The 16,492-nt window shown below is 46.2% G+C and overlaps 1 protein-coding gene across 1 annotated transcript; it reads right to left on the reverse strand.

Moving 5' to 3' along the window:
• Window positions 1-9,456: 9,456 nt before the first annotated feature.
• On the reverse strand, window positions 9,457-16,155 carry LOC104269411 (activin receptor type-1). The gene is made up of 3 exons (XM_009874462.1): window positions 15,959-16,155; window positions 11,711-11,841; window positions 9,457-10,711 (listed from the first exon to the last, which is right to left on the reverse strand). The coding sequence occupies exons 1-3, from the start codon at window positions 16,143-16,145 to the stop codon at window positions 10,577-10,579; spliced, it is 453 nt and encodes a 150-aa protein (XP_009872764.1). The 5' UTR covers window positions 16,146-16,155; the 3' UTR covers window positions 9,457-10,576.
• Between the last annotated feature and the right edge of the window lie 337 nt (window positions 16,156-16,492).

Below are 16,492 nucleotides of genomic sequence, written 5' to 3' on the forward strand. Positions count from 1 at the left end.
ATGTTTTTAAATAAATGTTTCTGATAAAAAAACTCACTTAACTGTTTATTAGCACCCCCAAATGCAGGTTTTTATCTCACTCAATAAATACTACTTTTGCTCCAAAATCCTCCCTTTTCATTACCAGCCTCAAAGAGGTAGAGCAGGAAGAACACACTTTCTGCCTCCCAGTGCAATATGGGAGCAGAGCCTGGGGATTTACTGCACATCCTCTCCCGACATCTCACCGCCTCTAGGAACTCTGCCGTGCCAACGCTCCTGTGAGCTGGTGACAGAGCCAGGCTCAGCTCTGCCTGGTGACGGGGACACCACCATCGGCCCTGGCTGCAGAAGGACTGACGGCACCTACAGACACCTGGCGTGACCGCCCGTAACTGTGATGGTAACTTCAGCAGCACACTGCAGTTACTCTCACCCAAAGGCTGAGGATGTATTACCTATATTGATTTTGATGCCAATTCCGTCTCTGTGCTGTGGTGTCTGGGCAAGCCGGGCGCTGGCAGCTGCCGTGGCCTCTCCCACTCAGGCTGCACGGGCAGAAGTCACCCCCGTGACCTGGTGGTGAAGATCCCGCAGAGGGTCCTTCTAAAGGCAAGTCACCAGGTGAGGCTGCACACCCAGATCTGCCATCAAGGGGTCAGGATTGGAGGCAGCCATCACAGCTTTCTCTCTGAAGGAGCTGTGAACCATGAGCAAGGACTTTAGCCCTCACCAAGCGAGCCACTTAACCTCCTGCCTGCTCTGATGCTGAGATCAGGGGCTGATACCATTGAGTTAGATTGTAGAGACGCCAGGGCAGTTGGGATCCCTGCCTAAAAATTCAGGTATTAACAAGATTTTCTTTCAGTACCCCCTTGCCTTCTCACATCCACTATGATAACTGCATTTTTTTCTTGAGAATCCATTATATAAAAACACTGAAATGATGAAACTCTCCCACAGTAAGTCTGATTTTCATTATATATTCCAAAGACCTTAATCCCTTCCTTCCTCCACTGCCCTTACCCACTGTCCCTAATAACACACATGCGCGAGTTTACCTTTACTCACAGATAGCAAGAGGTATCTTGTAGTTGAACAGATCCAGTCCGAGAGATGCTGCCTACAATTAATACATTAGTAGAAAAGTCTAACCATATCTCTACTCCTTTCAGAAAAAAAAAAAAGAGGCCTGGTTTAGAACACATTTTCAAGCAAGTATATATATAATGAGCACCCTACAAACTCATAAAGGATATATTTTTTCTATATGTGTCATTATATACAAATTATTTGCAAGCAGTTAGTGTTTTGGTTTTTAGCCACGGGGATAAGAGCATGAAGTGGCTTATTACTACAACATCAGTATGTTATCCAGCTGCCTAGTTCTACATTATTTCTCATTTATAAATCTGATAACAGCCTCTATCAATAACTTAATTTCTTGTTTGGACCAAATCTAACCAAAAAGATCAGGCTGAGGTTGATGCACAAGACAAGACTGTTTTCTGACAGTGTCAATGACATGGCGTGGCTGCACGGGTTATTGCTGACACGGAACTCCGTGAGTAGGTACCACACGATTACAAACCCAAGCTTGCCCAAAACTGAAGATGATGAATCAAAACCTTACCCCCTCTGCAGGCTCCCTGTTTTCTTGTCAGTTCTCCTTTTCCCCAGCAATCTTCTACCTCCAGTTCAATCTAACATTCTTAGGGTAAGGAAGTTCTCTGAAAATTATTGCTCACCTGAATATACTGCATTTCAGACCATTTTTGTCCTCAGGTCTTGACGAGACCTGGACGAGCAGGTTTGCATCAGGAGCAGCAGACAAAGGGGATGATGACTAAAATCAAACTAATTTTGAAAACGAGGTACTTGCAGAAGAAACCCTCCTTACAGGGAAACTGGAACATTTTGGCTTGCAAACAGTATTTAGACAAGGAAAAACAAACGAAAAACAACCCACAAATAAAACCCCAAAAAGCAAAAACCACCCAAACACACATATAATTCAGACCTGCCCCCTCAACACCCCCCTACCCCATCCTGCCCTGCAGTGGGTTGTGGCAGAGTGTGGGGGGAGAAGCGCCTTCCCCAAGCTCCCGATACCAACCCTGTCCCAAGGTAACACCCCTAACGTCTGTGCCACGGGGCCCTGCACAAGAGGCAGTAAATTACTTTTAATATACTGCTTACAAATCACATGAAAAACAAACATTAAAAGAAATAGACACATTAAGGGGAGGGGGAAAACCAGCTAGTCTTTCTTTTTTTCTTTGGAGTTACGATAGAACACCGGTGACGCATGAAGGTGAGAAAGTTTCAGCGAAACGGACACTTCCAATCTAGTTCCACTCAGGGGCACTGCAGAAACTCCACCCACACTGAAGAAAATTGCTCCACCTGAACGTAGCATCCAGCCGTTCGAACAAGTAGGAATACAGGTTGCATCTACCCAAACCCACCAAGAGATTGTGTTATATCGTACACGTTATTTTACACAGTCCATATACATACAGTTTGAAAACACTGGCTTTATTCGCATTGAGCACGAGGGGAGTGGAGAAATACCACAAGGAAGCCGAGGGACCTGTTGGCTGGCGCAGCTCACCCCCTGGGACCTCAAACCGCTCCGCAGGCGGTGCCCAGCCCGCTCCAGGACGCTTCCCCCTCACGCCTCGGGACGTCAGCAGGGATGGCTTCGCTTTAGAAGGGCTTTGCTGAGCGCAGGAGAAGATGCCAGACGTCCAATAACTGGAAAATTACTGGTGCTTTTTGGCCCAAGGAAGATTCCAGGCACGAGCCCGCCCCGCTCTCCCAGATGACATTTGTTCTACTGTTCTGAACAAATGTCCCATCAACAAAAGGCAAGTTTTCACACCAGCTAATTACCAGTTTGGAGACACAAGCCATATATATCATATCATAGAATGGCCTAGGCCGGAAGGGACCTTAGAGATCATTTAATCCAACCTCCCTGTCATGGGCAGGGACGCCACCTCTCAACTAGACCAGGCAACACATGGGGACCGAGTGGGAATCGAACCCGCGACCTCGGTGTTGGTCATTGTTGTCAGCAACGCGCTCAAATCACTGAGCTAACCGGCCCCCTAATATATATGCATACACACACACACATTTGCATTTATATATATGAGAACCCTACCAGGGAAACAGACTGACAGACTAATTCCAATGACCGAGGGCTCGCTGAAGAAAAGCAGCGTTGCAGATATGTGTGTGCCAAAGCTGGAGTATTTTATCTGGGACCTTAGTAAAAACCTATTAGTAATTTTAAGGCTCATTGACATAAATCAATCCATACCGCTCGAAATACAGATATTGTAAGTATACAATTGTCAGTATACAAGTTTATCCATTCCCCTTCTCGTTGGTATTGAAGAAAGAAAAGCAGTGCGTCAGCACGCTAACCACATTGCTCTGCCACACCTGCCAGGCCAAGCCCTCGATCCAGTTTCTTCATACACCCCACGGTGATGCTGCCAACGTCATCTATTTTAAGCAACTTTAAACCCTTTGCACGATTTAATACCAGTAAGGCCGCATGTCTGCAAGAGTCCTTTTGTTTCCATCTAGGCCATTAAAAACTAACTGTCTGCACACTTCATATGCTGTTATATTCTGTATTATATGAAGTCTGCGAAACCTGGGACAATGCATTTCAAATTTCCTGTCAGGTGTTAACCTCCTTCTTCAATAGGTTTCATGCAAACAAATGGCGTTATAACCATTAGCAACACAGAATTATGAGCTGCTTACATTTTTCAAAGGTTCTGAAACTGAGTTTAAAAGAAATAAAAACGCCACCACACCCATTTGTACTCAGTCAACCCTCCTTCCCACCTCATTTCTGTTTCCCTCCAGCCCCAGCCTCAGCCCCCGAGGTCAGTGTGGGGGGAGCAAAGTCCCCGCCTGGGCAGCAGAAGAGATGCTCCAGCACCTTCTCACAAAGCTCCTGCCGGGAATGCCGGCCTGGTTTTGTGGTCTTCAAAGATTGCCAGCGTTGCTTAACTCTACTGCCAGGAACTTGAACTGTTTGAGATGCAGCAGGAGGAGAAAATACGAATCACCTGAATTTAAACTGAACATCCACAATTTAAAAGCAGGATTCTCTAGGTATGTTCTCATTAGCAAGGATGAGAAGCAGCTAGTGCTCTCCTTCACCCAGCACCTTGGCTGGGGCTCGCTGGTGCCAGGAGCAGCTTCTGCTGAAAACACCAGAGCAGAAGCAGAAGTAAGAAGTCATGGGTCGAGACAGCACTTGAGGAACCACCAGAAGCCACACTCAAGGGCAGAGAGGGGGAGAAGAGCAACTGCAACTTGTGCTTCTAGAGCACACAGCGATTTGCACGTTTGGGTCCCCAGTTACCCCCCACCACTGATCTTTCGCCCTTTGTCTCCAATCTCCATCAGGCCTTTGACACACCAAATGTCAGAGGAAAAGCAAAAGAACCACAAAACAAGGGAGGGAGGGGAAAATACTACTAGCTTTGAGGCCATTGTGAGGCAAAAGTGCTCCCAAGTCAGATGTTTGCATGGCACGGTTCATAGTAGGACAGAAATAGCGTATCCTGGGGATTTAAGAGTCTTTGGAAATGGGTAACATCATAAAAACATTTGCGAACTGGAAGTACTTCTAGGGTTGGCTGGAAAACAAGAATTTGGTTTTGTAATTTGTTTTGCTCCACACCAGGAGAAAACTAAGACCTACTGAAATTTTGCGCAAGCAAAACAAACGGAAAGACACAGAGATCCCAGAGCAGGCGACAGGTCAGCAGTTCCCCTCACCTTGGTACTGCACAGCCCGGCCAGCGTCCCAGCTAGGGCGCTGCCTGGCAGTCTGTCTGTCTCCCTCTGTTCATCCAGAAATGCTACAAAATCTTAAAAAAGATTGCCATCAGAATGATACATTCCCAGAAAAACATGGCATTGTTGACCTGGCAATTAGAAAAAGAGTAAAAAAAAAAATAAATCTGAAACTGTTTCAAGAACTATTTTACAATTCTTTATTTACACCTCCCCAAATACTGCGTCCTACAGCTTTGAAATGTATTAAAGTCACCCACAAATCCATCGATAAGTTTCTATTAATTGGAGCGATGCAGATAGCGATAATGGAACCCCTGGGAACATTTTAGCATCGTTCAGACACAAGAAGCATCCAAAGAGCGAGCATTGGTGTAATTACAAAGTTAATTCTCTAACTGGGCTGTCCACTGTGCCCCCCTCACCTCTGCTCTCAGGATGATTGGCCGAGTCCTCCTCTCTCATCAGCCCAGCACAGATGGTGCCGCCTCCTCCTCCTCCTGGCCATACTGCCACAGGGTTAAGGGTGAAGCTTCACCAGGAACAGCGAAAGCAAACCCCAACCATCCATCTTTAGGCCATCTTTAGGGAGCCCCCTCCCTAAAGGCTTTAGTTCATTTTAATTCAAGATCCTTACAAAACTGAGCCAAGGACACTGAGAATACCAAATCCGGTGAAGTTTCTGCAGCAGCATTTTAAAAAGGTGCTTGTAGAGAAAATACAAATTTATCTAATTTCAGCGATCAATTAGAAACAACCAAATACCTCTTTTTTTCTTCTGTCAATGTTCTTTCTCCTAATGAGGAGGGGTAGTCGTGTATTTTAAATTCATAGCGAATCTCACTACAAGAGACTTGACACAGTAAATGTCAGAAAACACTGCTGCTTGTGTTCCCTAACATTTCCTAACCAGCTCAAGTGTATGACAAATATTAGGCTATATTTAACTCCATGGATTAAAGATTGCAAGATCCACATACACTAAACCACCAGAGAAAGGTAAAGGGTGGGCAAGAGGCATTATTTTTCCCTCCTTATTTTGCAGCATCTTCATACAGTGAGTTAGGGAAAGCTTTCCTTTGCTCGCTCTTCTTTTGAACTCCTTGTACCTTCCACTTTCCTCCTTTCTGGCACTCACATTAGAGACGTGTTCTCTTTATTTAAGGCAGACAATGTTATGTGAGAGCTATTTTTGCAAGTTTTCAGAATAAAATTCCTCTCTGGCACCCAAGGGTTCGCTATATCCCCAGCCTACGGCAGCAGGTATCGTGTCGTAACGCTGCAGGCTTTCCAGGAGGAGAACATCCCGAAAATGAAAAGAGATTTATGGCCCAAATCTGACATATTTATGGTATTAGGGGTAAGGAGTTTCTGAAGAGGTCAAAAATAGAGATTACTGTTGCAGAGACCTGTGGGGTAAGAGGTTGGTGTGATACAGAGTCCTCGGGTCTGGTCAGCGACAGCTGCGCTGTTGAAAGCTCTCGCTGTGGCTAAGTGATTACAAAAATAATGAAATGGGGCAAACCGCTCAAGTAACTCTGGATTTGGATAGTGGTTTTTCCTGGCTAGAGTGACAAGGGATGAAAATCGCAGCCTTCCTCCCCCGCTAAAGCACTCCGATATCTTTGAACTGGTATAAGGAAGCAAGTGAAGGGCAGCACTAACAACAGAGCAGATCCAAAGCGGGGCAGGGCTGCAGCCAGAGCGCTCTGCCCCTTCCTCCCTTCCCTGGAGCCCCACCTCAGCTCAGGGCGTGTTGCTGCCTTCTGTCTGCTGTGAAAGCCACCAAAACAAGAAAATAATTTAAAAAAATGTGCAGCTCTCCAAGATGCCTACAAAGAAGAAAAACCCCAGTGCTGAAGCTGAACAAAGCATCACCTTTTCATTTTTTCGAAAAATCCCACAGAGCTGCTAAAACTGATGCCCGTATCTGAATGTCATTGATTTTAGGAGTTCAGGGCTCTGCGGCAGCAAACCCCTCAGTCACCACATTTTTCCAGTGGTCAGCGTTTTGGTGGGGAATGGAGAAATTAGTCATTAGGAGCAACACCAAGCACCACAGCAAGGCCGACCTTTTCGCACAGCAGAGATTTCACCTTGCACGGAAGGGAATTCCCCCTCGTCATCCCTATCAAAATAATTTAATCCAAGTAAATAAAAAACTTAATTCTAGAGGGCTTGATATGGATTTTTCCTGGAAAATTCCAGCACAGAAGGCCCACAAGGAAAGCTACAGACAAGTGGGAGGACTTCACTGCAGCACCGCTGACCTGAGCCGCCGGCCTTGGGCTGTGTCGGGCAGCTCTGCCCAGGACACCCCTCAGAGTGGAACATGCTCCTGACCAGTAACCAACCGGCCTCCCGCATCTGAAAAGAGAAACCCAACCAAAACCCAGCAACCTCCCTTCCTCCCCAACCTGAAGCAGCTCGGTTTTTTGCCCAGCCTTCCTCCCGTGACTGGCAGGCGGGCGTTCCTATCAACGGGACAGCTGAACCCAACAGACGGTGCTGCTCATGCACCATTTTATTCGTATTTCTACCTGCAGGGCCTCCTCTTACCAGGATCCACACTGTCTGCACGCGGTGCAGATCCGCCAGACACATGAATAATTCAGCTTCAACTATGAAACTGCCTGTGCCATCTCCATAGTAATAAATGCAGCGACACCCTTGATGCAGCAGATTATCTATAAGCATTCCAAATCTCTTCAGAAGATTAGATTTGAAGGGGTTATCAGAGGAACATCAATCAATAAACACGCTGGGAGGTGAGCATGAGAGGTGGGGGTGTTACCTTCATGCACATCCCTCGAGACTCCCCCCACTTCCCAAACCCTGACACCTCCAGGGGAAGAGCAGCAATGAATTTTCTCCTATGACTGTCCAGACCCTTGAAAATGAGGTTAAATAACACAGACTGCAGATAAACCTTTCCTGGCTGTGACTGAGCTTTTCCTTCTGTGCTCCCAGGTGCACGACCCTCTAGTTCCTACGAGGACTGCTCAGAATGCTGCCATTTCTGTTGGTTTTCGAAAGTACGGACCCCTATCCTGAGCAGCAAGCACACATTAGAAAAGCACAGTGCTGAAGGACTTATCCCTAAATCACAGGATAAGAAGTTGCTAAGAAATTACTTATCATCATCTCCTGCTCAACTTTCTTGATTCCAGTTTGCCCAACAGTCACCTAACGGAAGAAAAACATAATTAACATTTCAAATAGGTCAGTCAAAGCCCAGACCAAAAACACTTCAATAGGAGGGCATGAATGTGAATTTTGTTTAAAATAATCTTGAGATGTTTTGATATGCAAAAGCAAGCTATGTGGAGCAGCACCAATGAAAACGTCCTTGCCAGGCACATCGATGAGTGCCTCGGACCCCTGGCACTCAACGAACTTTTTTTACCCTGCCAGTAGCTGGCCTGGATAATCTTCTTTACCTAACACAGGATAAATGGGATATTACCAGGGTGTTTCTACAGTCTGTGGTTTTATCCTTTAGTTGGTTACCCTGCTTTACAGACAGGGAGAGCCAAGGCTCCAGCTTTAATTCACGCTGAAGTTCCTCTACCGAGCCTGCATCAAACGCAGAAGAGGTTGGCAGTTCCCTGCAAGAGCCCCTGGAGAAGCCCCCTCAGCTGCAGGTAGAGAACTCAGATATTCAGGGACAGCAGAGTAAACCACTACAGAGCATACAGAGTTGCTCCCAACCCGCAGTCACGTCCTCTCCCTACACAGAGGGCTCTTCAGGAGCTGCTGCATCTCCCCTGGCATCCAGGCAGACGCAGTGGCTCTGCAGCGCGAGGAAGGCACTGCAAACTCGGCCAGAATGGCCACAACTGTGCTTAACCATCACACGATCATCTCTCTCCTCCAACACCTGAATGGAAAAGGTTGGAGATGGGAAAACTCAAACACCGACATGAAAAGCTAACAATAGAAACTGATCAGACCCCGTTTTTCCTGGGCTTTTTTGAAGCACTGGATCTGCTCGGATCCTCATCAAGTCTAATTAAGAGGCCTAGCAACTGGTATCCCCTCGATGAGCACCGCACAGCTCCCAGCCCCACAAACCTGGCTGCTCTTTCCACACTGGAGATGGAGAAGGAGAAAGGTGAGCCACTTGGCTGCAGCAGGACGAGGAAGACCGGGGCTGAGGACAAGGTACAAGAGCAAGAGGAGAGCCAAACCTGGCAGACTTAAAGCACAGAAGGGAACGCCAGAAGTTTTCTGAACCCAGAGAGGAAACAAGTCCAAGGGGCAATTACTGTCCAGGTCCTTGGATTAGCTGGATGGTGACAAGCCTGTGAATGAAGGCATCCTTTACCCAGGGGCACCATCACGTCACCGTTACCAGAACGAGAGCACAACGAGGTACGGGCAGAGGTGGCAGCTCCCTGTGGGGCACAGAGCTGGGGGATCCCGTGCCTCGTGCCACTTAGCACGCCGCATGGACAGGGCTGCCGTCCTGGCCCAGGAGAGGACACTGGTTCCCCGCTGGGATGCAGCTCAGGACAGGGAAACCTGCCCAGACAAAGCGCTGTCACCGGCAGCCTCAGTGTTCCGTCTGCCCCGCGTGGGGCCAGGGGTGCCGCAGCCATGTCACTGCTACCAACAGGCAGCAAGAGAACTAAACCACTCTTTTGTTTGACTTGAAAACATTCTATTTAATTTATACAAATAACTACTAAATAGAAAAAGTAGATTAAAACAAAATAGTTATTTTTCTGGCAGAGTTTAAATGCATATTATATAGCTTAGAAGAAATAAAATGCATTTTCCCCACAGCATTCATGACCTAAAGTTCTAGTTAATTCCTCCGTTGCTTTCCTCTTCTAGATCGGTAAGATACTAGACACAACGTCATGTGGGTAATGGCTATATATATGTTCCATATTTGAACTGAAAATATGTTACAGACCACACACCTACAAATGTGAAGCACTTAAAATGTGACTATCGAGTTGTAATATGATAATACAGAAAACAATTTATGTTTCGGGTTATATCTTGTTACAAAAACATCTGTGTAAGAAATCATGAAAGAGGCCACATAAAAATAAGCTTTAACTTTATGCACTTATTTTACAGTTTAAAAAACTGGCAAGTGCACTAGTAATAAATAATTTGCAAGTTTTGTATAAACGAGAAATTCCTAGTGTTCAGCATTATTGTAAACATCAGTACACATGTAAATGCAGCTAAAATCTGACAGTTACATTTTCAGTTTACCAAATTCATTTCCTATTATTCAGGCATAGATCAACATAGTATACAGCCAATCATATTTTTGGCAAGTCATGTCATTAAAATTAACAGTGACAGTGCAAGTAAGGAATGCAAAGAATTCCTAGTGCAATAAAGAAGAGAAGCACAGGCAATATTGCTGATTAAAATTTACCACCTCCATGTGTTCACCCTGGAAGTGATTAGGAGAATTAAAAAAAAAAAAAAAGAAAAAAAAGAAAATAAGCTGTTCGAAGCCATTATTTAATGCCCTGATCTTGTCTTAGGATTTCTGTGTCTTCCTTCAGGCCACTACCTTTGCAACAGTACATCCAGCGCGAGTCCGTAGAGCTTGACCATTTGTGAAATGCCCGTCGTAGTCACTGAGCAAAGTCCAGCTGGTGCCGCCGCCCCGCGCCCCGCCGAGAACCTCCGCCTCGCCGAGGAGCCATGCGGGGACCGGTCAAGTCAAGGTCTGGCCAGACAGACTGACCTCGGGACCAGACAAACGCCTTCCTACCAGGAGAGCACCACAAGAAGGTCAACAGTCAGCTTTCAGTTTATCTAAGGAATTGTCAATTTTGGTCAAAGTCTTTTTGATTCGCAGGGCTGTTAGTCTCGCCGATGGGTTTTGATACCAGCACTCTTTCATCAGCTTGGCGAGGGAGGTTAACGTCTGGGAACAGAAGAAAACACACAGGTAAGCACACAAATTGCAAGGCGGGATAGCGCTCGATTGGGCTAAGCACTAACACAATCAGGGTTTATCACCTTATTAATACTCAATCCTCGGTCTACAGAGAGCTTACTGCTATCTTACAAATACAAATACACAGCTCTCAAGTGCTGAAGAAAATCTCAAGCCTGGTAACTTGGCTAAAGCGGGAGAACAACCAGACAGTGGGCTGACGGGAGCACCAAGCTAGTGTAACTTTAAGCAATGGAGTTTTGGGGTTTTTCTAATTTAAGAACAAACTCCACAGGATCTTTTTTCAAAGAAATTAACTCCTGCAGGACGACTGAAGGAAGCCAGAGAAGGTACAGACGTCCTGCCCGCGATTTCAGTGCGCCCAGTGCAGCGCTGAACGGCTGGGCTGGCAGCACAGGTCACGGCTCTATGTCCTGAACCAAACCCTCATGGAACGGACGGGACCTCTCGTCCTCGCTGGCCCCAGCCAGCCAGCCAGATTCAAGCCGAACTCCACAGTTTCAGCAATAAGGAACTAAACAGTCGGTCAACCTGCAGAGTCTAGGCTGATTCTGATGAAGGAAAAGAAACTTCAGCACTAGCCTTTTGAAAAGAACAACAGTCCCTTATCCTGTAGGCAGGAGAGAGACCAAAGTTCTGCTCTAGATCTGCATGCTGATACACCACTGCAAGCCCTACACAGGCTACCTTCCCCTTAAAGAAACTCCCTGCTGGAGAGAGTAACAACATCAGGGCAGCTTTAAAACAGTTAACAGTACTACTAAAAGGCTAATCTGTGGAGAGCTCAGGCTTAAGACTACTAAGTTTGCCCGCTGTGTTTTCTTCCTGCTCCAGCCTAAAGATCCACACCAGAGTGTCGCTGAAATCTGCAGGGGTGATGCTCCCCATCTCAAGCAACAACTGGAAATTACTCTCACGACTTTATTTCAAAAGAAGAAAGGTCAGCTCTGCCAGTCACCCACGTACAGGGTCTGAGAACCATCTGTTGGGAATGTTCGGCCTTTGCTGATCTACGCAGACCACCTTTCTCATGTCTTCAAAACTGGGATCGTTCGGAACCAAGTCATAAAATGGTGGTTTATAGTCTTCCACGATACCTGGTGAGACACAAGAGATGCATCATTTAATAACTGTGCCAGTGAAACAGCAAATGCACAGAGAGAGAACACATCACCTAGCCATGTAAGAAGCACAAAAACATTTTAAACGTTAACACACCACAGCGTCAAGCAGCCATCCAACAATAAAACAATGCTTACTATCATAGGAACAACTTTTTCTACCCAAAATGCTAATTAATTGGCTCAAAGTACATTTCCACAAAGTAAGAACTAGGTCCATTCTGCAGATGCTTGAGCTGAAATGACGAGAAATAAATTCACTTGTCAAAAGGCCGTCTTTTATAACACGTGGAGGTTTATTGGCTACAGCAAAACTGGGGTTTCTACCAGCAAATGTAAACACCACCACGTCTGCATTGTGGTTTTCAACAGGCTTACCACACACTTTGCACAGCTTTGTCATTCCTGAAAGAGTCCAATAAGCGTATCAGCATCTACAGACCCTCACATCAGTGCTTCAAATTTTACTTCTTGTTATTAAAACAGTAGAATACGGAGGGTAACCGGCAGCACGTGCCAGGGTAAAGCCAAACACCCAAGAGCCTGTGGCACCCAGTGTCTGCTTGCATTTCCTAGGATTCTGTGTTGAAAACTCAAGTTTACACGTGTGCTCTCACAACATCCAATTATTTTCAAGTGCAGTGCTGTAGAAGGAGTTAACAAAAGTTTCTGAAGGCTGATTTCACAATAGTTTGTTTGTAGTTGCTGGGCATGAGAAACATCTAGAACTGAAAAAATAAAGGATGTGCCGATTATATCTGCAATTAAACCCGCGTTGCTTGTTCCATTCTACCGTGCTTCGGAACATTGAAACCAAATAGAAGAAGAGCAATAAAATAAAAAATGGAAGATGTATACCAAAGGGTTAATGAGGTTCTAATATATGGTTTAACTCATCGCTTAGCTTACCTAGAACCTTGAAAAGAGGTTCTCAAACCTCTCACAGTGGTTGAGTTTTTAATTTTCTTGTTCTGTTGGAGACGAAGATCCAAATCCCATAGATACTCTGTGAAAAATCTGTAAATCCCTACCTGTGATGACTAGGCAAAAAAAGAAAATGGCCTTCCAAGAAATGACCGCTCCCCTCGAAAACGGGAGGACAGCTCAGTGATGTGGCTGCCCACGCAAGGCCCCAACGCGGAGCAACAAGCAGGGCACCAGGAACTCCGCTGTAGGTGCGAAGGACAGGCTACATTCACACCGCTTAAAAAAAGCATCATCATCCACCCTCCTGCTTCGAGCGATCACAATGGCATTTATCAACCCCACCCAGCGGGCTGAAGCTGGTCTTCACGCTCTGCCTGCTTCCTCCCCAAAACACAGAATAAAGTTTATTGTGAGAAGCCAAGAATGCAAAGAACCTCCTGTATATCTACGTTGGCTGTGCTTTCAGTTCAGGTAAAGAAGAGGTTTTATATGAGTCACGGGGATGGGGCATGCCCAGCACCACCTGCCACCCGTGCTTCCCAGGCAGTTAAGAGGACTTCTGTCATTTATAATGTATTGTGGGGTTTTTTTTCCCCTGGGGTTGTTGGCTCTTTGCTGTTTGAATCAACTAGAACTCATACGTAAGGCAGCGCTCTGTTCACTTAGTTTCCTGTTGCATCTGCCTCCGTATGCGGAGCCACAACAGCAAAGTACTAAGAATCTCTGTGTCAGCTTGAAGACCATTAGGTGAGGTAAAAACTACTAACATTTAGGAAATTAAAAAATGCAAAAGGAAATGTTTTTTAAAATTTTGTTTTTAAAAAAGTTTTACAATTTTAAAAACTTAGACTCATTAGTCAGATTACGACAACTTCAGAGTCTCCGCGAATCGAAGCACTGACCCAGGCTGACTCGCTGGAGCAGACTCTGCCTTTCCACCCAGGAAATGAGATCACAAGTGTCCACTACCACGGGACAGCAGCAAAAACTTCTCTCACAGGTAACTGAGGAGTGCCTCCATCCCACCGAAGACACACACCACCCCCAGGTCCCAGCAGCGTGCTACCTTGACCTCAGCACGCTCGCTCCCAGTGCCAAAGTCTCACCACAACTCACACGGGGTTATCTGAGCGACCACTTGACGAAGTGATGATTTCCACATAGCTCACACTCACAGCTGAGAGAAAATGCTTACTCTGTTCTAAACCAGCACAAGGAAATGTGATTACTCATGGCAGCAGCCAGAAACAGAGAGAAACTGGCAACAGGCACTGTGGAAGTAGCAACACCATTGTCTGAAGAGTAGTGACGTGGCCAATGTCATGACATATCTGTATTACCATTAATTTCAAGGAGTCACTGGGAAAGACTGCATTTTTTTTAAATATATTATGCATAGTATACTTACGCATTAGTATAAACATATATTCACGTACAAAGCAAGACATCTAACGTTCCACAAAGCATTACCAGCCTCCAAACCAGCACTGTGGCAAGACAAATTCCAGATGAGCTACACAGAATTCAAGACTGGCATTAAAAACACACAATCAATCAAAAGCTTACATGTGAAGCTCTGCCATCACGTTGTGCTCAGACACTGTCAGGCCTGTCCCCCTCGGCCACAAGCAGCCAGGAGCTAACTGAGCCCTGCCCAGCACGTTACAGCAACTGACAAACCACAGGGCTCACAGCCTGCAGAGTCAGACAAAGCACAGAACATAGAACTGCACGGAAAACAACGGAGTTACTGCTTAAGTTCTCAAGGCCCTCACACCAACGTGAACTGCAACCCAGAGACCTCCCAACATTGAGCAAGTCCTCAGACCTACCTACAACACACATTTTCCAACAGAGCACATCCTAAGAAAAATCAACACCGTGCATTCACAAGGCTTTCCTCCTTTCTCTGATTAACCACACACACCCTCACCCACAATCATCATCATGCTGCGATTCAGCAGAGCTATGTTCTTGTATCAGAACACCACCTATTCCTTTTGCTGCAAACATCTTCAAGCAATTCCTCTGAGAGAGAAGGGAGGAGGAAGGTGAGGTGATGAGCTCAGCTCTGGCCACCCCACAGAAAGCCCATGAAGCCCCCCTGGCTCCCGTGACTGCTGCCAGCTTCCAGCGAGTCAGGAGCTGCTCACTGTGCACCCTGCAAGTGAAATTGCTTCTCCCCAAAGGAGCCCACCACCCACACAGATGGTCGAGAGCCTGTCCTGGATCTCTTCAGAGCTATCAAGGCAAGCTCTCGGGCTTACAAGGAGACTTAAACTAGCCACCTGAGCCTACCCACTCGGTTTTGGTACCTCCAAGTCAGCTTGGTTTAAGCACCTTGCGTAAGTATCCTAGGCCCGTTGCCTGATGTCACTTACAGAAGCCCAGATTTGGATTTAGTGGGACCAGATCAGACACAGAGCAAATAAATGCGTATGACGATCCAGAATTTCCTCACGTTTAAACGCATCACCATTAACAACCCACCACACTACCACGGTCTGCAGACATGCCTGAGGGGCATCTTCTGTCCCCTCGGGTCCAGAGAGCACAGCCTGAGGTCCGGAAGTCAGAGAGGACTTCTGAATTGACAAGAAATAGCCCTAACAGATTAAACCCAGATTAAAGGTTCTTAAATTCGGACACCTTTGCCAAGGAAACACGAAGCAACATTGTGCTTCGTGTTATCCAGAGCAGGACAGCAGTGGCACCACGTCCTGCTCTGTGAGCGTACTTAGCTTGGTGAAGCAAGAGCACCCTGAATTGTGACCACTTCTTCATTTTCTACATAGTTTTCTTTCGTTCCTTACGTTTTGTCATGAGAAACCTTAAGTGTTCCCTGGAGTTTAATGACACCTGGAAAAAGGTTAGAGACTTCACGTTCTCAATTTTTAGTTTTACTGACAATTTTGTAGGAATTATTTCTCACCATACTTTAGAACACAGCAGAGGACTCTCTACCTTAAGAGAAATGATAAAAATATTAGGCCGTTGTACTCAACACACCAACAACTTCAACATGGGCAGCAACGTGTCAGGAAGCAAAATTTTGGAGGTTCAGCATTTTACTGTGCATCTTATGCATTTTGGGGGCAGACACTTCACGTGAGTTACCAGTTGCTTAACCCTTCTAAAACCAGGTAAAGGAGTCCCAAATACTCACCGTTGCTAACCATGCGCCTAGCCACTTCCCAGAGGACCAGCCCAAAAGCCCAGATATCGACCCTTTTATAGGAGTCGAAGCAGTCTGCCTGGATGGTTTCGTCCAAGACTTCGGGAGCCATGTAGCGCTTGGTGCCCACACGCGGGTTGTTCCCCACATCCAGCTGGTTCGTGCTTTGCGAGTGCATGACTGCGAGGCCTGAGGGACAGAGGGAAAACCACTGGTAAGTCATAGAATCATAGAACATTTTTGGCTGGAGGAGACCTGCAAGATCATCGAGTCCAACCCTTTCCTAGCCCTGTCGACACTGCTAAACAATGTCCTTCGACGCAACATCTACCCTTCTCTTAAACACCTCCAGGGATGGTGACTCGATCCCCTCCCTGGTCAGGCTGTTCCAGTGCCGGGCAACCCCCACAGTAAAGAAATTTTTCCTAATATCCAAGTACCCTCTAAAGCTACAGCAGGACACACTGAGAATGACTTGTGAGCAGTGAAGCCCATCAGGCAGCTTCTCCAAGAAAGGAGCTGAGA

The sequence above is a fragment of the Apaloderma vittatum genome, unplaced genomic scaffold (assembly GCF_000703405.1).
Source record: "Apaloderma vittatum isolate BGI_N311 unplaced genomic scaffold, ASM70340v1 scaffold25578, whole genome shotgun sequence".
NCBI classification, from domain to species: Eukaryota; Metazoa; Chordata; class Aves; order Trogoniformes; family Trogonidae; genus Apaloderma; species Apaloderma vittatum.